General features: G+C 38.3%; 2 protein-coding genes across 5 annotated transcripts in view; one reads left to right on the top strand and one right to left on the bottom strand.

Annotated features, from left to right (window-relative positions):
* Positions 1 to 23014, top strand: part of KMT2E (lysine methyltransferase 2E (inactive)) — a 109371-nt gene that overhangs the window by 62122 nt on the left and 24235 nt on the right. For all 4 annotated transcript variants that reach the window (XM_053553484.1, XM_053553482.1, XM_053553483.1 and 1 more), the window contains 5 exons: positions 6836 to 6874; positions 8183 to 8413; positions 8529 to 8659; positions 9872 to 9989; positions 10864 to 10973. In XM_053553484.1, the coding sequence (XP_053409459.1) occupies positions 6836 to 6874; positions 8183 to 8413; positions 8529 to 8659; positions 9872 to 9989; positions 10864 to 10973 (629 nt within the window). The remainder of the gene's footprint in view (positions 1 to 6835; positions 6875 to 8182; positions 8414 to 8528; positions 8660 to 9871; positions 9990 to 10863; positions 10974 to 23014) is intronic.
* Positions 19714 to 22930, bottom strand: LOC128560230 (ubiquitin-fold modifier 1-like). The gene is made up of 2 exons (XM_053553802.1): positions 22915 to 22930; positions 19714 to 20089 (listed from the first exon to the last, which is right to left on the bottom strand). The coding sequence occupies exons 1-2, from the start codon at positions 22928 to 22930 to the stop codon at positions 19782 to 19784; spliced, it is 324 nt and encodes a 107-aa protein (XP_053409777.1). The 3' UTR covers positions 19714 to 19781.

The raw sequence follows: 23014 nt of genomic DNA on the forward strand, positions 1-23014 counted from the left end.
GAAAGAAAATGTTTCAAACTGCTTTGAAATAATTTAATGAAACTAGTTATAGAAATGCAAAAGCCAAAATAGAAGAGATTGCTATTTTAGCAACAGTTCTAAAATTTTAATAAATTTATTTATTTATTTTTTGGTTTTTGGCCGGGGCTGGGTTTGAACCCGCCACCTCCGGCATATGGGACCGGCGCCCTACTCCTTGAGCCATAGGCGCTGCCCGTAAAATTTTAATAAATTATTAACAGGTAAAAAAGCAATGATTGTTTATGGTTCTTCTCTGTTTGAATCATATTTAATCATTTTAATAAGGCTACATATTTGTTGAATTTCTTACCACAGAGATTTTTTTGGTTTTGTTTTGAGACAGTCTCACTTTGTCACCATCTGTAGAGTGCCATAGTGTCACAGCTCACAGTAAGCTCTAGTGATTATCTTGCCTCAGCCTCCCCAGTAGCTGGGACTACAGATACCCACCATAATGCCCAGCTATTTATTTTATTATTTTTAAATTTATTTTTATTTTATTTTGCTTATTATTTTTTTCTTTTCTTTTTTTATTAAATCATAGCTGTGTACATTAACGGAATTGTGGGGTACAATGTGCTGGTTTTATATACAATTTGAAATATTTTTATCAAACAGGTTAGCATAGCCTTCACGGCATTTTCTTAGTTATTGTGTTAAGACATTTGTATTCTACCTTTAGCCAGCTATTTTTTTTTTTTAGAGACGAGGTCTCCCTCTGGCTCAGGCTGGTCTGAAACTTCTGAGCTCAGGCAATCCACCCGCCTTGTACTTCCAGATTGCTAGGATTACAAGCGTGAGCCACTGCACTGGGCCCATAGATTTTTTTTTTTTTCCCACATAAATTTTAGGTAATGAATTATATGTAGGATCTGATGACAGACTATTTTATAAGCTACCTTTAAATTAAATTTGTTAAAATTGCTAATGAAGATTTTTGTTATATGTCATATAAGGTAAAAAAAACACTTCATAATGGTAATATAGGTATTATAGATGAAAATTTTACCTACATATGAAATTCAGGCTTTAAAATAAACCTTTTTAAAATCTTTGAATAATTCCTAAGGTATGTTTTGTTATTTAGTAGGCAGCGTGTACTTTTAAATACATTTTAATGTTCTAATTTTACCTTCCTCTTTGACTATTTAGCAGTCATCATATCTATGTCCTTCTGCTTTTCTGTTACTTGTTTAATTGTATTTTATCCAATCTGGACAAGTTACTGTTAACTACATTCTACTTGGATTTTGTGAATATTTAATCTTTGTTTATGCGGTTTCTTCACCATTTGGAATATTCTGTATCTTTATTTTTTAAACTCTTACTGTATATTTTGAGGCCCATTTCAAGCACAACCTCCGCCATAAAATTTGCTTCTCTCCTACCAAACATGAATTTCTTTCTTTGCATCCTATCAAGGCACTTAACACCTAAGCACATTTTGCCTGGTTTAATGTTTATTTTCCTTATTTTTGGTAGATTGTATTTTATACAAAGATTGTTGCATGCTTTTTACAATTTAGGAACTCACATATACATGTTGACTTGCCTGTTAGTCTACTGCTTTTAAAAAAAATTTTTTTTTTTTTTTTGAGACAAAATCTTACTTTGTTGCCCTCTGTAGAGTTTTATGGTGTCATAGCTCATAGCAACTTCAAACTCTTGGGCTCAAGTGATTCTCTGGCCTCAGCCTCCAAAGTAGCCAGGACTACAGGTGCCCACCCACAACACCTGGCTATTTTTAGAGACAGGGTTTTGCCCTTGTTCAGGCTGATCTTGAACTTCTGAGCTCAAGCAACCCACCCATGCAGCCTCCCAGAGTGCTAGGATTATAGGCATGAGCCACTGCATCTGGCCCTGCTACTTTTAAATTTTGATTTCTTTTTTGATTGTTTAATAAAGTTACAAGGAAATTTTATCCTTGTGTATTTCTGTTTTAGGTCATTTAGTTTCATTTGAATCTGTTTTTTGAACAAAGCATAGATTCTCCATTTTCTACGTCTAGAATGATTTTTGGTATTTCAAATAAATCAATCTCGGGTGTTTACGTCATATTTATTTCAGAATATTGCTTTGTATTTCAAAAGGAAAATATTTTCTCTGCTAGAAGTTAATAATACTTAGCAGGGCCTGAGAATGGAGGCTTATGTCTGTAATCCCAGCACTTTGGGAGGCTGAGACAGGAGTATTCATTGCCTTAGGCGAGGAGTTCAAGACCAGCCTAAGCAACATAGCAAGACCTTGTCTCTACAAAAATTTATTTTATTTAATTTCATTTATTTATTTTTTAGACAGAGTCTCACTTTCTCACCCTCTGTAGAGTGCTATGGTATCATAACTCATAGCAACCTCCAACTCTTAGGCTCAAGCAATTCTCTTGCCTCAGCCTCCCAAGTAGCTGGGACTACAGAGGCATGCCATAATGGCCAGCTATTTTCAGCTATTTTTAGAGATGGGGTCTCACTCTTGTTTAGGCTAGTATCAAACTCCTGAGTGCAAGAAATCCACCCACCTTGGCCTCCTAGAGTACTAGGATTACAGGTATTTTTCATTGCACCTAGCCCAATTTTTTTCTTTTAAATATGAGCCAAATGGGCTGCTATGTGCCTGTAGTCCTAGATAGAGGATGAGGCATGAGGATTGCTTGAGCCCAGGAATTTGAGGTTGCAGTGAGCTATGATCATGCCACTGTACTCTAGGCTGGGGGACAGAGCAAGACGCTGTCTCTAAAAAGTAATAATAATACTTGACAGGAGTCAGGTGCAGTGGTTTGCACCTGTAATCCTGGCACTCTGGGAAGCCCATGTGGGTGAATTGCCTGAGCTCAGGAGTTTGAGACCAGCCTGAGCAACAGCGAGACCCCATCTCTACTAGCCAGGTGTAGTGGCATACACCTGTAATCCCAACTGCTCAGGAGACTGAGGTAAGAGGATTGCTCGAGCCCATGTGTTTGAGGTTGCTGTGAGCTATGATGGTACTCTACTTAGGGTGACAGAATGAGACTCTGAAGAAAAAAAAAATAATAATAATACTTGACAAGGATAAGAGGGGGGAAATAAAGAATCCAGGAAGTGGGCATAGAATATAGCTTCCATTATTCTGTTACATTTTTATTATTATTAGGAGGCATTACATAATACAAAAGATAGAACAAAATGATAGTTTTTTATTCAGCCTGCTACATGGTTAATTGTTAAAAATGTAAATGGAGTTGGCAATAAATATTCTAGGTAGATGATAGTTTTTCAACATTCATAAAACCCTAATAAGGTATAGATGGCCCTTTACCAGTTCAAGACTTTGACATAATTATCATTATTATTATTTTTTTTTTTGGCCGGGGCTGGGTTTGAACCCACCTCCTCCGGCATATGGGGCCAGTGCCCTACTCCTTTGAGCGACAGGCGCCACCCTTTTTTTTTGGGGGGGGGGGGGTCAGGGCTGTATAATTATCATTATTAATGATGCAGAATAATATATCAAAAGGCACGGATTGTGTATTGTGATCCTGTACACTAATTAGGATTTTTAAGATAATGTTTTCTGATTTTAACTTGAAAAGAATTTTTTTTTTTGTAGAGACAGAGTCTCACTGTACCGCCCTCGGGTAGAGTGCCGTGGCGTCACCCGGCTCACAGCAACCTCTAACTCTCGGGCTTACGCGATTCTTTTGCCTCAGCCTCCCGAGTAGCTGGGACTACAGGCGCCCGCCTAAGAATTTTTTATCCTTTATTTTTTAGTTCATAAAACCACTGCTGACAAATAATACTTATGAACATTCTATTATTTTTCTTCCGTTATTTCCTGTTTAAACCAAATTTGTATTTCCTTGACCATGCTTTGTTTAAAATTTTTTTTTCTAGCAGCATAGCCATTATCCAGGCTCTAAAATCTGTAAGTCATCTTTATTCTTTGATATCCAGATTTATTCTAAAAAACTATTGATTATTGATTTTTACTTTGAAAAGTCTTATTTTTTTTTTTTTTTTTTTGAGAGAGTCTCACTCTGTCATCCTGAGTGCTGTGGCATTATAGCTCACAGCAACCTCGAACTCTTGGGCTCAAGCAATCTTCTTGTCTGTATCCTGAGTAGCTGGGACTATTGGTGCCCACCATAATGCCCTGCTAGTTTTTCTATTTTCAGTAGAGATGGGAGTCTCAGTTTTGCTCAGGCTAGTCTCAAACTCCTGAGCCCAAGTAATCCACCTACCTCAGCCTCCCAGAGTGCTAGGATTATAGGCACGACCTACTACTGAGCACTTGTGGCTGAATTTTATTTTTGTTATTTATTTATTTTTTTTTTTTGAGACAGTCTCACTTTGTCACTGTTGGTAGAATGATGTGGTGTCCTAGCTCATAGCAACCTCAAATTCTTGGGCTGAAGCAATTCTCTTGCTTCAGCCTCCCAAGTAGCTGGGACTACAGGTGCCTGCCACAACCCTGGCTATTTTTAGAGACTGGTCTCACTCTAGCTCAGGCTGGTCTTGCGAGTACAGGCATGAGCCCCCATGCCCTGCCCCTGAAATGTATTTTTTTTGAGACAGAGTCTCACTTCGTCACCATCGGTGGTGGCATCAAAGCTCACAGCAACCTCAAACTCTGGAGCTCATGCGATTCTCTTGCCTCAGCCTCCCAAGTAGCTAGGACTATAGGCACCCACTACAATGCCCGGCTATTTTTTTTGTTGTTGTTATAGTTGGGCCAGGTTCAAACCTGCCAGCTCTGGGGTGTATGACTGGTGCCTAACCATTGAGCTTCAGGCGCCGAGCCCTGAAATGTATTTTTTGATATTTCCTTTCTTTTCTTTTGAGACAGGCTCTCACTTTGTTACCCACGTAGAGTATAGTGGTGCAGTCATAGCCCATTGCAGGCTCAAGCGATTCTCCTGCCTCGGCCCCCTAAAGACCTCAGACTACAGGCCTACAAGCACACACCACTATCCCCAACTAATCTTTCTGTATTTTGTAGAGACAGGGTCTTGCTCTTGCTCTGGCTGGTCTTGAACTCCTGGCCTTCAGCAGTCCTCCTGGTTGGGTCTCCCAGAGTGCTAGGATTACAGGTGTGAGCTGCTGTAAATTCTTAGAAATTTCTTATAAATGTCATTCTTATATCTACTCAGAAATATTCTAGGGATTGTTTATTTTTAGTGAAGAGCATATGGTATTTAAGTCAGAATTATAAAAATCTGACTTTTCTTTCTTTCTTTCTTTTTTTTTTTTTTTGAGACAGAGTCTCACGGTCACTCTGGGTAGGGGCCATGGCATGAGTCTAGCTCACTGCAACTTCAAGGGATCCTCTTGCCTCAGCTTTCCGAGTTGTGGGGCTACAGGCCTCCACCATGATGCCTGGCTAATTTTTCTATTTTTAGTAGAAACAAGGTCTCTTGCTCAGGCTGGTCTTGAACTTTTGAGCTCAAGCAATCCATTCACTTCAGTCTAAGTGTGCTTGGATTACTAGTGTGAGCTACTGCACCTGGCCAAAATTAGACTTTTTATTTAATATTTCTAATTTAATTTTCTATTTTTTTAAGGCAAGCATGGAACTAAGTTTATTGAGGAAGAGAAAGGCTTACAGAGTAAGAAAGTTTACAGAGCAGAATGCCATCGCCATAGACAACGAATAGGCCTCCATTGCCAGGGCAAGTAGGCAAAGAAGGCAAAATGTAATTTTTTAAATAAGTATCTTTCCAGTAGGTAAAAGTGGTTTTTTCCTGAATTTGACCTAATTCTTTTCTTGTGCCTTCCTGCATAGTTTTTTGTACTAGCAACATTATATTGCTTTTACTTGCCTACTTCTTTTTTCTTCATATTTTACATAAAGGGTCTTTGCCTCCTCTTTTAAAGAAAATCTTGCTGTCTTCTAACATTGTCTATGTAAAATTTGGCCCTTAAATATATTTGAATCTGTATTTTTAGCTCTTAAGTTTTTGCTTGTTAGTCTCTACATGGAACAGTTACACTTTTAGGGGCGTTGAGAGGGAGAGAAATAAAGTCTTAAATACCTCTTTCAGAATCTGGCACATTAGTGGGCTCTCAGTACATATTTATTGGATAAATAGAGCTCTATTTACCACAGTTCTCATTTCTTAAGACCCATTAAGTGTTCAAATATTATTTGCTAGTTGATTTGAGAATTAAAGTAATAACATTATTTTATCCCTTCCCAAAACATGTCTCATTACTTCAACAAAATTACATTTTAATACCTTCTCAATCTCTATCATAAACATTTTTCCATGGTTATAATATTGAACACACAATACTTGGAAATTTTTGTCTTGGCTTCATGTTATATACAGATTTTTATGTTCTATATAGTTAGCATTCTGTTTATTTATTTATTTATTTATTTTTGCAGTTTTTGGCTGGGGCTGGGTTTTTTTGAACCCACCACCTCTGGCATATGGGGCCGGCGCCCTACTCCTTGAGCCACAGGCACCGCCCTATTTATTTATTTTTTAAAGAGAAAGGATCTCACTTTATTGCCTGGGCTGTAGTACATTGGCTGTTCATTGGCACAATCATAGGACCTTATAACTTTGAACTCTGGGGCTGATCCTCCTGCCTTAGTCTCATGAGTAGCTGGGACTACAAGGTGTGCGACACTTTGCCTACCTACATTCTTTTTAAAAATTAATAGTATTCTAGTAGATACCTTTAATTATATAAATATAGTCCTAATATTGGCTTTACTGGTTATTTCCAAAGTTTTGTTATGACACCACAGTAAAAAGCTTCAACAAACTGATTAATTCTTAAATATTAATTATACACAGTTTTTAAAAACACTCAAAATGCCATGTTTATTTTAGGCCTTTCGTGAAGGATCTAGGAAGTCATCAAGAGTTAAGGTAAATATATTTAATTTAAGGCATTATTATCAATTATCAGTTATTTAGGAGCGTTCTAAGTGGTTGCTTATCCATATCTTAATGTGTGCCATTTCATTGCTTTTTATCTTTACCAGAAATGTAGGACCTTACATAATTCCAACTAGATTAATATACTACTCTTTAACACTGTTAAAACATTAATCAAAAGGGAGAGGTATATAAGCAGTATGTAATGTATGTAGGTAATTTGAAATTCATTGATCGCTGCGTTCTCCATCTCCAGTACTACTGTACTGTACTACACACATGGATGCAGAATCACATTTGGAACTTGAAAATGTGCTCTTCTGCGTAGTTGGGATTCTAGTCACTTAGGTACAGCATCACTTTCTTCTTAACTTTTTAATTTCATTTTGTGAATCTTACAACTGTACCTCCAAAGTGAAAGTCTATTGCAAGTCCAGGTGAGCCTGCAGTGAAGAGAAAAGTGATTACAATTAAAACAAAAGTAGAAGTAATTAATCATTGAGAAAAAGCCTAGATGCCATCATTTACTGGGAAAGCCTTAGGCTTCAGTCACTGGACTACTGAACAATTATAAAAGATAAAGTGAGAATAATGGTGAGAATAAGCAGATCATTTATTAAAATGGAAAGTTTATTGATTTGGTTAGAAAATCAAAATAAGCGTAACTTCCCCATTAGCTGAGTGTTGATAAGAGATCAGTTGAGTGACCTTTAATAATCTTTTTAGAAATTTCTCCCATCTCCTATCTAAACATTTTGTATGAGTTTGTTTTATGTTCTGTTTGAATTAAAAGAGCACAATAGTTTCTGTAACTTACTATTATAGAACAGGGGTAGTATTACTATTATAGTAGTCCATTGCGTTATTACTACAAGTGAGGCATTATAGTATTGTTATTGTTATTACTACATATGTGCTATTCATCAGGGATTCCAGTTAGATATAAATCTGACTTAAAGATTTCTCAGGAACATGTCATTGAGAACCTGGAGCTGCCTGTATTTGCAATTTTATTGGTTTCCTCCATTTGACTATGAAAGTAACAGTGAAGCTTGAATTTCTGCTTTTCCTTCTTAACTCAGCTAGCTTCCTTTAGTATTCTAATTCATATTTGGCATGCACTATAAAAATGTGCTAGGCTAATAATTTGTGGTCTTCTTTCCACTAGAATCAACTTAGGAAACCAAATGTTATTTGTAGTTTGTACTATGTTGTTTATATAGATTGTCAATTAATATTTTATGAGTGTGTGTAAATACTTAAGTCCAGATATTAATGCTGAGTTTTCTGTGATTTTAGGGTTCAGCTCCAGAGATCGATCCTTCATCTGATGGTTCAAATTTTGGATGGGAGACAAAAATCAAAGCATGGATGGATCGCTATGAGGAGGCAAATAATAACCAGTATAGTGAGGGTGTTCAGAGAGAGGCACAAAGAATAGCTCTGAGATTAGGCAGTGGAAATGACAAAAAAGAGATGAATAAATCAGATTTGAATACCAACAATTTGCTCTTCAAACCTCCTGTAGAGGTAAATGTGTCATTTGTCAAAAAATTGTAAAATAAAACCCTTTTTATACTGTTTATTTGTAGTTAGGCTGAAAGTAACCTGGTTTAATTAATCTCAACACTTACTCTGATTTTAGAGCCACATACAAAAGAATAAGAAAATTCTGAAATCTGCAAAAGATTTGCCTCCTGATGCACTTATAATTGAATACAGAGGGAAGTTTATGCTGCGAGACCAGTTTGAAGCAAATGGATATTTCTTTAAAAGGTATATTTCTTTATTTTCCCATCTTCATTTTCTATAGGTAAATACTGAATTTCTGGCTGTTTTCCCCAGATGCTCTGATTGTATGTACTTGGTTTTTCTTTGTGTTCATTTCAGTACTTAAAACTGTAGTGTGATTGAATAGTGACTAATAATAACTTTTGAACTATGATAAACTACAAAATTATTAAAAATGGAAAGATATATTTCTTAATTTCTTGCCTACGTCTGTCTTGCTGAAAATCCTAAAACAGTCTACTTAAAAGAGAAATCAACTTAATAGGTTGTAGTATAGGATATTAGTCAGAAACTCTGATTACCTGAGATTATAAGGAACCTTTCTATCCAGGACCTATGTTTAATTACTCATTAAGTAATAGCTAGAACCTGAAAAGACCATGTTGATCATAGGCAAAACCTCTTCTTCTTGTGTTTTTGTTTTTTTTTTTTCTGGAGACAGAATCAGGCTGTGTCAACCTAGGCTGTGCAGTGCAGAGGTACTATCATAGGTCACTGTCACCTCAAGCTCCTGGGCACAAGTGATCTTCCTGCCTCAACATCCTGAGTAGCTAGGAATACAGGTGCATACCACCATGGCTGGCTAATTTTTTTAAATATATATTGTTGAGATAGCGTCTCATCATGTTGCCCAGGCTGGTCTTGAACTCCTGGCCTCAAGCACGCTTCTCATCTGGGAGGCTGAGGCAGGTAGATTGCCTGAGCTCACAAGTTCGAGACCAGCCTGAAGAAAAAGTGAGACCCTCCCCCATCTCTATTAAAAATAGAAAAACTGAGGCAAGAGGATCACTCAAGCCCAAGAGTTGGAGGTTGCTGTGAGCTATGACACCATGACACTACCCAGGGTGACAGCTTGAGACTCTGTCTCAAAAAAAAAAAAAAAATCATGTCTTCATGAAAGCAGTAATCACTTTTTTTATCTTTCTTTGTAAATTTAAATGTCTGTCTTCAGTTAATTGCCTTTGATTTAGGTTAGGTTATAGGTGCAGGTAAACGTTTCATTAGCATAAACTAGCATACGTTTAGAGTGGGAACTGGAATCAGACTACCTATATTCAAATCTTCTTACTTTACTCTGAGTCTTTTAGAATTTTGTGAGACTGTGTTCTTAGGTTTCTTCATCAGTTTGCCTCTGAAGAATAACAGGAGATTATTATACTAAAATGTGAATAGCTTATAATATTTCCTTCTTTGTAGACCATACCCTTTTGTTTTATTCTACTCTAAATTTCATGGGCTGGAAATGTGTGTCGATGCAAGGACTTTTGGGAATGAGGCTCGATTCATCAGGCGTTCTTGTACACCCAATGCAGAGGTAAAGTTATAGAAATATTTTGAGGAGGTGGGACATGGGGGTGTGTGCAGTGTAAGTATAAGCACAAAAGTCTGGCAACCTGAAAGATTTATTAACTGCTGATGGGTTTTGTACTACCCAGTATCTCTCTGTTGTGAATATTCAGGTGATATTGGCTGTTAATTCCTAAAAAGCATTTTGCCCATTGAAGAAATTGTGATCTCCTCCTTATATGAGGAGATATTGGGCCTCTTTCTGGTTATCCTGAAAGATCTATTTATGATTCAAATATGTGCTATGATTTGATTAAATTAGATGACAAAGCTAAAATCTTTATGTGTACTACTTCAAAAATTTTTGTAAAATTGTATTTTAGTTTAGAATATAAAGTAATGTTGGTTTTAGTTTTTATATGCCAACATAAACATTTTTAATTTTTTTAATTATTATATGTTATAGCTAGGAGCCTAGGTTTTTAGAACCAGATGTAGTAGATTCATGCCTTCTCTGTGACTTACTAGCTTTGTAACCTTAACTGTGATTCAGTTTTCTAAAAAGGTGGTAATGAGGACTAAAGGAATTAAAATGCACATAAAATATCTAGAACATTGTTTGTCATAGAAAAGTACAGTGTTGGCTATACCATTACTACATTCATCAAAGATGCCATCACTTGTAAGACTTCCAATTTTAGAGATACTTAAAGACGAAAGATGAGAATTAACGAAATATATTTATTTTTGGGATGCCACATGGTAAGTTATAGGGGTTAGGGGCTTGGCACTGGGCAACAATAAATGTTTGAAGAAATCTTCCCAGCTGTTATCTGATTTATAGTGATAAGTCTCATAGGAAGTAATTTACAGAAATATAAAATTATTCTTTTAACTTACAGGTGAGACATGAAATTGAAGATGGAACCATCCATCTTTATATTTATTCTATACAAAGTATTCCAAAAGGAACTGAAATTACTATTGCCTTTGATTTTGACTATGGGAATTGGTAAGTTCAAGTCTGTAAATGTGTCATGTTATTTAAAATAGTTCTTGATGGCCTTATAATAATTTAGTTATCATTACTTTTGTAGCTTACTATTTTTATTTATCATGAGAATTAGAACTACTTGAAAATAAGCATTCTGATATAAGCCTCCATTATATAATTATTGCTTATTTTATAAATTTTTCTAATTATTATTGTTTTTTTTTTTTTTTTTTTTTTTTTTTAATTTTTTTATTAAATCATAAGTGTATACAATGATATGATTATGGGGCATCATACACTCACTTCATAAACCATTTGACACATTTTTATCCCAGTGGTTAACATAGCCTTTCCGGCGTTATCTCAGTTACTGTGCCAAAACATTTATATTCTACATTTACCAAGTTTCGCAAATACCCCTGTAATATGCACCACAGGTGTGATCCCACCGATTCCCCTCCCTCTACCCACCCCCCCCTTTCCCACTTCCCCCTATTGTTAAGTTGTAGTTGGGTTATAGCTTTCATGTGAGAGTCCCAAATTAGTTTCATAGTAGGGCTGTGTACATTGGATATTTTTTCTTCCATTCTTGGGATACTTTACTAAGAAGAATATGTTCCAGCTCCATCCATGTAAACATGAAAGAGGTAAAGTCTCCATCTTTCTTTAAGGCTGCATAGTATTCCATGGTATACATATACCACAATTTATTAATCCATTCATGGATCGATGGGCACTTCGGCTTTTTCCATGACTTAGCAATTATGAATTGGGCTGCAATAAACATTCTGGTACAAATATCTTTGTTATGTTGTGATTTTTGGTCTTCTGGGTATATGCCCAGCAGAGGAATTACAGGATTGAATGGCAGATCTATTTTTAGATCTCTGAGTGTTCTCCATATATCCCTCCAAAAGGAATGTATTAATTTGCATTCCCACCAGCAGTGCAGAAGTGTTCCCTTTTCTCCGCATCCACGCCAACATCTCTGGTCTTGAGATTTTGTGATATAGGCTAGTCTCATTGGAGTTAGATGATATCTCAAAGTAGTTTTGATTTGCATTTCTCTGATGATTAAAGATGATGAGCATTTTTTCATATGTCTGAAGGCCGTGCGCCTGTCTTCTTCAGAGAAGTTTCTCTTCAAATCCCTTGCCCAGCCTGCGATGGGATCCCTTGTTTTTTTCTTGCTGATGCGTTTGAGTTCTCTGTGGATTCTGGTTATTAAACCTTTGTCAGAGTTATACCCTGCAAATATTTTCTCCCATTCTGAGGGCTGTCTGCTTGCTCTGCTTACTGTGTTCTTAGCTGTGCAGAAGCTTTTTAGTTTGATCAAGTCCCAGTAGTGTATTTTTGAAGCTGCTTCAATTGCCCGGGGGGTTCTCCTCATGAAATACTCACCCAGACCAATTTCTTCAAGGGTTTTCCCTGCATTCTCCTCTAGTATTTTTATAGTTTCATGTCTTAAGTTTAAATCTTTAATCCAATGAGAGTCTATCTTAGTTAATGGTGAAAGGTGTGGGTCTAATTTCAGTCTTCTGCAGGTTGCCAGCCAGTTCACCCAGCACCATTTGTTAAATAGGGAATCTTTTCCCCACTGAATGTTTTTAATTGGCTTGTCAAAAATCAAATAGCGGTAAGTAGCTGGATTCATCTCTTGGTTCTCTATTCTATTCCAGATATCTACTTCTCTGTTTTTGTGCCAATACCATGCTGTTTTGATCACTATCGATTTGTAGTAAAGTCTGAGGTCTGGTAGTGTGATTCCTCCTGTTTTGTTTTTATTTCTGAGTAATGTCTTGGCTATTCGAGGTTTTTTCTGATTCCATATAAAACGAAGTAATGTTTTTTCAAGATCTTTAAAATATGACAGTGGAGCTTTAATAGGGAGTGCGTTGAAAGTATATATTGCTTTGGGTAGTATGGACATTTTGATAATGTTGATTCTTCCTAGCCATGAGCATGGTATGTTTTTCCATTTGTTAACATTTTCAGCTATTTCTTTTCTTAGAGTTTCATAGTTCTCTTTATAGAGATCTTTCACGTCTTTTGTTAGGTAAATTCCCAAATATTTCATCTTCTTTGGCACTACTGTGAATGGGATAGAGTCCTTAACTGCTTTTTCAATTTGACTGTTGTTGGTGTATATAAAGGCTACCGATTTATGAATGTTGATTTTGTAACCTGAGACGCTGCTGTATTCCTTGATCACTTCTAGGAGTTTTGTAGTAGAGTCCCTAGTGTTTTCCAGATACACAATCATATCATCTGCGAAGAGCGAGAGTTTGATCTCTTCTGACCCTATATGGATACCCTTGATCGCCTTTTCTTCCCTAATTGCGGTGGCTAAAACTTCCATTACAATGTTGAAAAGCAATGGAGACAATGGGCAGCCTTGTCTGGTTCCTGATCTGAGTGGAAATGATTCCAATTTAACTCCATTCAATATGATATTGGCTGTGGGTTTGCTGTAGATAGCCTCTATCAGTTTAAGAAAAGTCCCTTCTAGACCAATTTTCTTGAGTGTTCTGATCATGAAGGGATGCTGGATATTATCAAAAGCTTTTTCTGCATCAATTGAGAGAATCATATGGTCTTTGTTTTTTAATTTGTTTATGTGCTGAATTACATTTATAGATTTACGTATATTGAACCAGCCTTGAGACCCTGGGATAAAACCAACTTGGTCATGATGTATAATTTGTTTGATGTGTTGCTGGATTCTGTTTGTTAGGATCTTGTTGAATATTTTTGCATCTATATTCATTAGTGATATTGGTCTATAATTTTCTTTTCTTGTTGGGTCTTTTCCTGGTTTGGGGATCAGGGTGATATTTGCTTCATAGAACGTGTTGGGTAGTCTTCCTTCTTTTTCTACATTTTGGAACAGGTTGAGTAATATAGGTACTAATTCCTCTTTAAAGGTTTGGTAGAATTCTGACGTGAAACCATCTGGTCCCGGGCTTTTCTTTTTAGGGAGGTTTTGTATAGTTGATGCTATTTCTGAACTTGTTATGGGTCTGTTCAACATTTCCACTTGATTCTGGTTAAGTCTTGGAAGGTGGCGTGCTTCCAAGTACCGGTCTATTTCCTTCAGATTTTCATATTTCTGAGAATAAAGTTTCTTGTAATATTCATTAAGGATTTTTTGGATTTCTGATGAGTCTGTGGTTATTTTGTCTTTGTTGTTTCTGATTGATGATATTAGAGATTTTACTCTTTTTTTCCTGATTAGGTTGGCCAGAGGTTTATCTATTTTATTGACCTTTTCAAAAAACCAGCTTTTTGATTTATTGATCTGTTGTATTATTCTTTTGTTTTCAATTTCATTTAATTCTGCTCTAATTTTGGTTATTTCTTTTCTTCTACTGGGTTTGGGGTTGGAATGTTCTTCCTTTTCCAGTTGCGTGAGATGTCCCATTAAGTTGTTAACTTCCTCTCTTTCCGTTCTCTTGAGGAAGGCTTGCAGTGCTATAAATTTCCCTCTTAGAACTGCCTTTGCAGTGTCCCAGAGGTTCTGATAGCTTGTGTCTTCATTGTCATTTTGTTCCAAAAAATTGGTGATTTCTTTCTTAATCTCATCTCTGACCCAGCTATCATTCAGCATAAGGTTATTTAACTTCCATGTTTTTGTATGGGTATGCAGATTCCTGTTGTTACTCAATTCAAGTTTTATTCCATGATGGTCCGAGAAGATGCATGGAATAATTTCTATTCCTTTAAATTTACTGAGGTTAGACTTGTGACCTAAAATGTGATCAATTTTGGAGTAAGTTCCGTGGGCTGATGAGAAGTATGTGTATTCAGTTTTGTTGGGATGAAATGTTCTGTAGATGTCTGCTAAATCTAAATACTGGATGGTTAGGTTTAAATCTAAGATTTCTTTGCTCAGCTTCTTTCTGGAGGATCGATCCAACACTGCCAAGGGAGTGTTGAAATCTCCAACGATTATGGAGCTGGAGGAAATCAAGTTACTCATGTCTGTTAGAGTTTCTCTTATAAATTGAGGTGCATTCTGGTTGGGTGCATAGATATTAATAATTGAGATCTCGTCATATTGAGTATTACCCTTAACAAATATGAAGTGACCATTCTTGTCCTTCCTTACTTTTGATGGTTTAAAGCCTACTGTATCTGCAAATAAAATTGCAACACCTGCTTTTTTCTGATTACCATTTGCCTGAAATATGGATGACCATCCTTTCACCCTGAGTCTGTATTTGTCTTTTAAGTTGAGATGTGACTCTTGTATGCAACAAATATCTGGCTTAAGTTTTTGTATCCAGTCAGCTAACCTATGCCTCTTTAGAGGACAGTTTAAGCCATTCACATTGATGGAGAGTAAGGATAAGTCTGGTGGAATTTTGGGTATCGAGTTTTTCAAAGGTCCAGTGGACATTTTTAATCCTTTCGCCAGTGTGGAAGTTGGAGTTTGATCCGAAGTTTCTGAGTGAGTTTACTTTTGTGGTATAGGATTGGGTTGGTCATTGTGGAGGATAGGTCTGAGAACATCCTGAAGAGCTGGTTTACTTATGGCAAATTTTTTCAACATATGAATGTCATTGAAGTATTTAATTTCTCCATCATAGATGAAACTCAGTTTAGCTGGATACAAGATCCTGGGTTGAAAGTTTTTTTGCTTTAGGAGATTAAAAGTTGATGACCAGCCTCTTCTTGCTTGAAAAGTTTCAGCAGAGAGATCTGCAGTTATTCTAATATTCTTACCTTTGTACGTTATAGTTTTCTTTCGCCGGGCTGCTTTGAGAATCTTCTCTTTCATGTTAACTTTAGTGAAGCTAATTATGATATGTCTGGGAGATGTCTTTTTGGGGTTGAATCGTGCTGGGGTTCTGAAGCTGTCTGCTATCTGAATTTCAGATTCTCTAGGCATGTCTGGAAAATTTTCTTTCATAATTTCATGTAGAAGGGCCTCTGTGCCCTTGGCTGCCACATCATCAGCCTCCGAAATTCCTATAACCCTTATGTTATGTTTTTTCGAATTATCTGAGAGCTCTCTGAGTGAGTGATCCGTTTTTGCTCTCCATTTCTCTTCCTCTTTGAGAGATTGGGAGCGTTCGAAGACTTTATCTTCAATGTCAGAAATCCTTTCTTCTGCTTGCTCCATTCTGTTACTGAGGGATTCTACTGTATTTTTCATATCTTTGAGGGCTGTAAGTTCTTGTTTCAGTGTGTCTAAGTCTTTGGTGGTTTTGTCTTTAAATTCGTTAAATTCTTGAGACAACTTTTGAATTTCTCCTCGAATTCCTAATTCCATTTTATTAATCTTGTCTACAAACCAAATTCTGAATTCGACTTCTGACATCTCAGCCAGTTGTTTATGAATGGGATCTTCAATCACATCTGCCGTATCTTTTCTTGGGGGGGTTGATCTATTCTGGTTATTCATGTTACCAGAGTTTTTCCGCTGATTCCGCCCCATGGTTTACTCCCTTTGGTTTTTCCCCTGGGGTTTTATCGAGGGCCCGTATAGTGTTGTGGCCTGAGAAACTGGGGCCCTGTCTGGTGTGGTGGAGCAAAGTGGTTCTGTCTTGTTTTCAGCTGGTTTCTGTTCGATCCTATTGCAACTTCTACTCTGGCTTGAAGTCTCAGCTGTGTGAAAAAATCAGCAATTAAGTCACCCCGCCTGCCCACCTCTGGCCCCAGTTGGAAAAGGAGAATCAAACCTTCCTACAATCGCACACCCAGGGCACCACCTGAAAAGTCCTCAGTCTATTAGCCCAGTTCAAAAGGTCCGAATCAACTGTCTCAATCGGCACTTGTCTCAGGTGGAAGGGTTCAAGAGGTCTCTGGGAACTGGATCACAGGGGCCTGGTGACTCCTCTGAGACAGCTCACCCCAGTGCAGCGTGGAATCAGGAGGAACCACCCCGCAAACAAAGCAGTCTGGGAAGGTTGACGTCTCCTTCCCCACTTTGCCCCTCCGTCGGACCCAGTCACTGGTATCTCTGCAGATGGCTAACCCAGTTGCCTGCAGTGAACAGACACTCCAGGGGTTTGCACCTGCCTGAATCGCGAGGAAGTCTGCCAGGCCCCCGCAGACTGCCGCTATCTAGCAGGAGGAGATGGGGCCTGACATCTTTGAGTGTTTGATGCAGGTGATGGGAAGGAGGTGTTCACTCAGGCTTAGCCCCGTCCCTGATGGATGCTGCTAACAGAACAGAACAGAACAGACAACTTTGTGAGGTTCTGTCTCTGTTCCTGTCATCGCCTACAGGAGACGGGCTGTTTTGAGTTCAAACGTCTTTGCTGCTGGAGAATTGCGTCTGAACACCTCTCTGGGTCGGCCCCGCCCTGGAGGCTTCTGGGTTTGTGAGCCGTGACACCGGTGGCCTCCTCTGGTTGCCCAGGGAGACAGGGGGTGTGGCCTCAGAATATCCAGAAGTGAGCGTTCTGCCGTTAAAGAAAAAACGGCTGTTGATCTACCTCCAGGGAACTGCTGCTCTGGTGTGGGCACTCAGGCGACCCTTTTCTCCTCTGTCCCGCGCCCCAGAGTCAGCACTGAGCGGCTGCAGTTTGTGCTGGGTCCACACCCCTTAAGAGATCCCCCAAGAATCAGAACTCTTGGGGGATGGGCCCCCAGACCCGGATTGGGAGTGGGGCGGGGGGAAGCTAGAGTTTCATTCAGTTTCACGCAATACTACGGTCCGGGGAGGGCTCCTGCACTGCACCGCAGGGAAGTGCCGCCAAGGCTTGATTTCCCCTCAGCGGAGTGCCCTCTCCTTGCTCACGTGTCCCAGAGTCAGCGCTGACCTGACGCAGCTCAGGCACTGTGCACTCCCCTCGAGAAATCACCCAAGGAGCCGAACTCCGGAGGGATAGGCCCTCAGACCCCGAGTGAGAGTAGGGGCTCTCAGCTCTCAGCGGGGAGGCCAGAGTCTTATTCAGTCTTGTGCCCGGGGAGGGCTCCTGCACTGCACCGCAGGGAAGTGCCGCCAAGGCTTGATTTCCCCTCAGCGGAGTGCCCTCTCCTCGCTCACGTATCCCAGAGTCAGCGCTGACCTGACGCAGCTCAGGCACTGTGCACTCCCCTCGAGAAATCACCCAAGGAGCCGAACTCCTGGGGGATAGGCCCTCAGACCCCGAGTGAGAGTAGGGGTTCTCAGCTCTCAGCGGAGAGGCCAGAGTCTTATTCAGTCTTGGGCCCCGTATGCCCGGGGAGGGTTGGTGCACTGCACCGCAGGGAAGTGCCGCGAGGCGTGACTCCCCCTCAGCCCGGTGCCCTCTCCTCACTCGCGGGCCTCAGAGTCAATGCTACCAGTCGCAACTCGGGGACTGTCCACTCCCCTTGAGAAATCACCCAAGGATCCGAAGTCCTGGGGGACAGGCCTCCAGACCTCAGTGGGCGGGAGGGGAGCGCCGGGGATTCAGGGTTGCCGGCAAAGGATTCCCAAAGTTTTATTCAGCCCTATGTCCGGCAGGAGAACGCCACGGCACCCCAGTAGGGGAGGTAGGTCCAGTTTTTAGAAGGTCTTTCCCGTGGAGTGTAGTGGGAGGGCCTTTAATTTCTGCCCGCTTGTTAAATTGTGGGGCTCCAGAGCCGGTCTCATGGGGGAGGGGGACTCCCGTCCGCTTGGTGGTGGATTTTGTACCTTTTGTTTGCGTCCTTGTGATCACAACTTGCCTCAGCGGTGTTGATGTGCGTTCTTCAGCCTTCTCTCTTGGTGAGGCTCAAGTCCACCAGGATACTTACTAAATTCCTGTCCCTTAACTCTCCTTCTGGACGGGAGCCTTTGTTGAAAGCTGGCTTCAGTCCGCCATCTTGTCTCCCTCCCTCTAATTATTATTGTAATGTAAATGTTCACAATAATCATAGGCAGTAATTTTTTTTTTTTTTTGTAGAGACAGAGTCTCACTTTATGGCCATCGGTAGAGTGCCGTGGCCTCACACAGCTCACAGCAACCTCCAACTCCTGGGCTTAAGCGATTCTCTTGCCTCAGCCTCCTGAGCAGCTGGGACCACAGGCGCCCACCACAGTGCCTGGCTATTTTTTGGTTGCAGTTTGGCCGGGGCTGGGTTTGAACCCGCCACCCTTGGTATATGGGGCCGGCGCCTTACCGACTGAGCCACAGGCGCTGCCCCCCATAGGCAGTAATTTTAATTCAGCCATATAGCACAAAACTTGTTTGTAAGATTTTTTCTTCTTTTTCCTATGTTTGTAGGGGATACAATTTTAGTCATATAGTTTATTTGGTTAATATGAATGATTTTTCTTTAGTCCCTCAAAGCAAGAGATTTTGTCAAATTTTCTTTACAGTATAAATTGAAAGGGTTTGTTGGAGATATTGCAAAGAAAATCTGAGAACTACTGTTGTGGAACACTGGGAAAAAAATACTAATTCTGAGTACAGTAGATCCTTGAAATAGCACAGAGGTTAGGGGTGTCAGCTTCTTGTCCATCATAAATCCATGTATAACTTTTGGCTCCCCAAATGCTTAACTAATAGTGTATTGTTGACTAGAAGCCTTGCTAATAAATAATACATATTTTTATGTCATATGTATGATTTATATTTTCTCATAATAACAAACTAGAGACAAGAAAATGTTATTAAGAAAATCACAAAGGTGGTTTCAAAATTATAATAAAACATATTACATACTATAGTTAATGGATGCAGTCATGATTTTAAAACTGCATCTTTATGTTTGTTTATATTTCTTTTGACCGTGAATGGCAACGTGGTCTGTAAGAATGTATGTAAGTTTTGACATATTTTAACTTTTTATAATAAATCTGTATCTTTTTTTTCCCCTCAATATCAATATTTATTCTGAAAGGAAATCATATGTTCCAAGTAGTAGGTATTAACAATTTCCAACACAATCTCTAGGAATAATTCGTAGTTCTGAACCGTGTTTTAGGAAAACATTTCCAGCAGTCTGTGCAGGATTTATTCCTATTCCATCGTTGGTAATAATTGCACTTGTTGGAGCAGGAACTTTAAATTCTTCTGCTGCAAATTTTAAGACTGCTATAAAAGGTGTACTTTCAGGAACACTAAGTACTTTGTACGGCAGCCGCGGGTCCAACGTCAGCATGATCTTGAAGGAAACCTTTGACACGATAAGGCTGGTCGGATGGAAAACCCGCGCCAATTTCAATAAATCTGTATCTTATGGTAGTAAATGATAAAATAAACTAGTATCTATACATACATTTTATGCATTCATGACATATTTAACTTTCTCTTAATTTTTTCAGTATTTCTAGGCATATCTGAGTTCTTTCAAATTGCTGATCCACAAAAAATTTTCTAATATACTTATTGAAAAAACAATGCATATTTTCTAGATTTTTTAATTTTAAGACAAAAGTTATTCAAGGGTCAACTGTACTTGTTTAAATTTTAAAACATGTAAGGATAAAAATAATACAAATGTCATGACTTCCCAAATTAGATATAAAACATTATTAAGTCCCTTATATTTAGCAGCCAGGTGCATCTCTGCCCTTCCCTCCTTCACTAACTTCTTTATTTTCTTGTTTTGTCCTCACTGATCTTTTAATGTGTTAACATTTCTTTAACATTTTATTGTGTCTGTATATGTTGACAAATAGTATCTAGAATTTTGTATATGTTTAAACTTTATATAAGTTGTAACCCATTACATTCCTATGCATTCATCCTTTCTCATGAATTGCATGAAATTAAGTTACACTGTTATGTGTAGCTCCAGCTCATCTATTTTCCTTGTTGTGGCACTATTCCACTACTGATGGATTTTTCCATTCATTTCAAAAAAGAGCCTATGGCTTTTTGGATGTATGTGTATATGTACATGTTCTCCTCATTGTTGGGATGTAGGAGTGGAATTGCTGGATTGTAGAATGTGCAGTCTCAGTTTTTACCAGTTGTGGGTAAATTAGTCTCCAGATAGTCTTGTACCAGTTTACATTCCAAAGCAATTTAGTTTCTGTAAAACTTTAAAATTTGATGCTAGTGTATATTGACTGGTGTGTTTTTATATTTTTATTTGTGATGTTTCTTAAAGTATTCAAGTCCAGTGATCTTTTTTTATACAGGGTGTTCCAAAAATCACTCCTGAAGTCACCATACATAGGGAAAATGGGAAATTATAGCTAAATGTACATTTATAAAATATTCACTACAAAATTTTACAGAATATCTATAAAATATTCTCTATGTGTTGACCACCTCTTTGTAAAATTGGGCTACAAGCAATGCCAATTCATTTCCTAATACTTTGTATTTTTAATTTTTGTGTGGTATCTTTTTAAAAATGTAGTGTTTAAAAAATCCATTATGTTTCTCTCAGTGAAATCCCACTTCCTTCAGTATGCATCTCTACTAATACTGGAGTAGGATGTAAGCTTTTCTTCTTAAGAAGATGGAGATTTTATTTTACTTTTAACTTAATTTAATATTTTTGAGATGGAGTCTCACTTCGTTGCCCTCAGTAGAATGCCTTGGTGTCCTTACAGCAACCTCAAACTCTTGGACTCAAGTGATCCTCTTGCCTCAGTCTCCCAAGTAGCTGGAACCATTATGTGCCCACCACAACACAGGGCTATTTTTAGAGAAAGGGTCTTGCTCTGGCTCACGCTGGTCTCAAACTCCAGAGCTCAGGCAGTTCACCCACCTCGCCCTCCCAGAGTGCTAGCATTATAGGCATGAGGCACACTGTGCCTTGCCCTGGAAATTTTATCATAATGTATTTTTGCTTATTGCTTTGAAAGACAATAGAGGTTAATTTAAGCTTTTTACAATTTGGTTTTAAATGCTAGCTTGGTCACTTACTAGCTATGTAAGTTTAGACCAATTTCTTCATCTCTTTCTGCCACATTACTTCAAATATAATAGGAATATTAATACTCATCTAAAATGGTTAATAAACACAAGCTATTGCCGTAATTATTTGTAGTTCTTTTATGTTAAAATCAAAGAAAACATCTAGAAAGTGTCAAGCTAGTGTTGGTTAACACCTAATTTGGGAGGTGGAAGGTTGGACATAAATGTTTAAGTTCTCCCCCTTATTCACAGAATTAGGCAGTTTGGATTTGTATCTTTCTAGCCGTGTTAAAGTGAATGAGCTGGGGATATTAGACTTTTTTTTAGAAGTTAATTGTTCTTAATCTTTAACTCAGATTTGGGCATTTAGCCTGTATCCTAGAGATGGAACTAATTTTGGTAGTGGTGGGAGAGATTAAGAGAGCAGAATGTTGGGCGGCGCCTGTGGCTCAAGGAGTAGGGCGCTGGTCCCATATGCCGGAGGTGGTGGGTTCAAAACCAGCCCCGGCCAAAAACCACCAAAAAAAAAAAAAAAAAAGGGGCAGAATGTTGAGAAATATAGAAATAAAGTCTGTGGACTTTAGAGTTGTTCATTCCCGTTTGTAAATGCCATCCTTACCGGTTAATGTGTGACTCTGGACGAGATAATGACCCTTACTGAGCTTTTAATTTCATCTGCAAAATGGGAATAATAATTATTATTATTATGACTGTGAAGTAATGGGAGTGCAATTATTTTTCACCCTTCCAATAGAAAGAGGGAACACTTTGAGGGAGCAAAAGGAAACATTAAATTTTATAAAAGTAGGTTTTTACAGAAACCTGATTATTGAAATCATTCCTTATATAAAACAGAATAGTTATAGTTTGGTATTTATTTTTACCCAGAGCTTCTTATTTAGGTCAGTGGTTCTCAACCTTCCTAATGCTGCCATGTATTTCCATTGTTACAAAGGGGTCACAACCCACAGGTTGAGAACCACTGATTTAGGTCAAATTTCAGGTCAGTATTTTATAACTGGAACTATTGAAGTAATTATGGTTTTTGCTATACCGTTATTTTGTGTAAATCAACATATTATACTTTAAAAGAAAAAGAGTTTTAATTTTTTGGGCTTTTTCTTCTTCTATGACCTATTAGAGGTTGAACATCCCTAATATGAAATCCAAACTTCAAAATTACAAACTTTTGAGCACTGGCATGTCACAAACAGAAAATTCCACACCTGACCTCCTGTGACAGGTTGCAGTCAAAACTTTATTTCATGCACCAAATTATTTAAAATA

Source organism: Nycticebus coucang, chromosome 11 (genome assembly GCF_027406575.1).
Source record: "Nycticebus coucang isolate mNycCou1 chromosome 11, mNycCou1.pri, whole genome shotgun sequence".
Classification (NCBI taxonomy): Eukaryota; Metazoa; Chordata; class Mammalia; order Primates; family Lorisidae; genus Nycticebus; species Nycticebus coucang.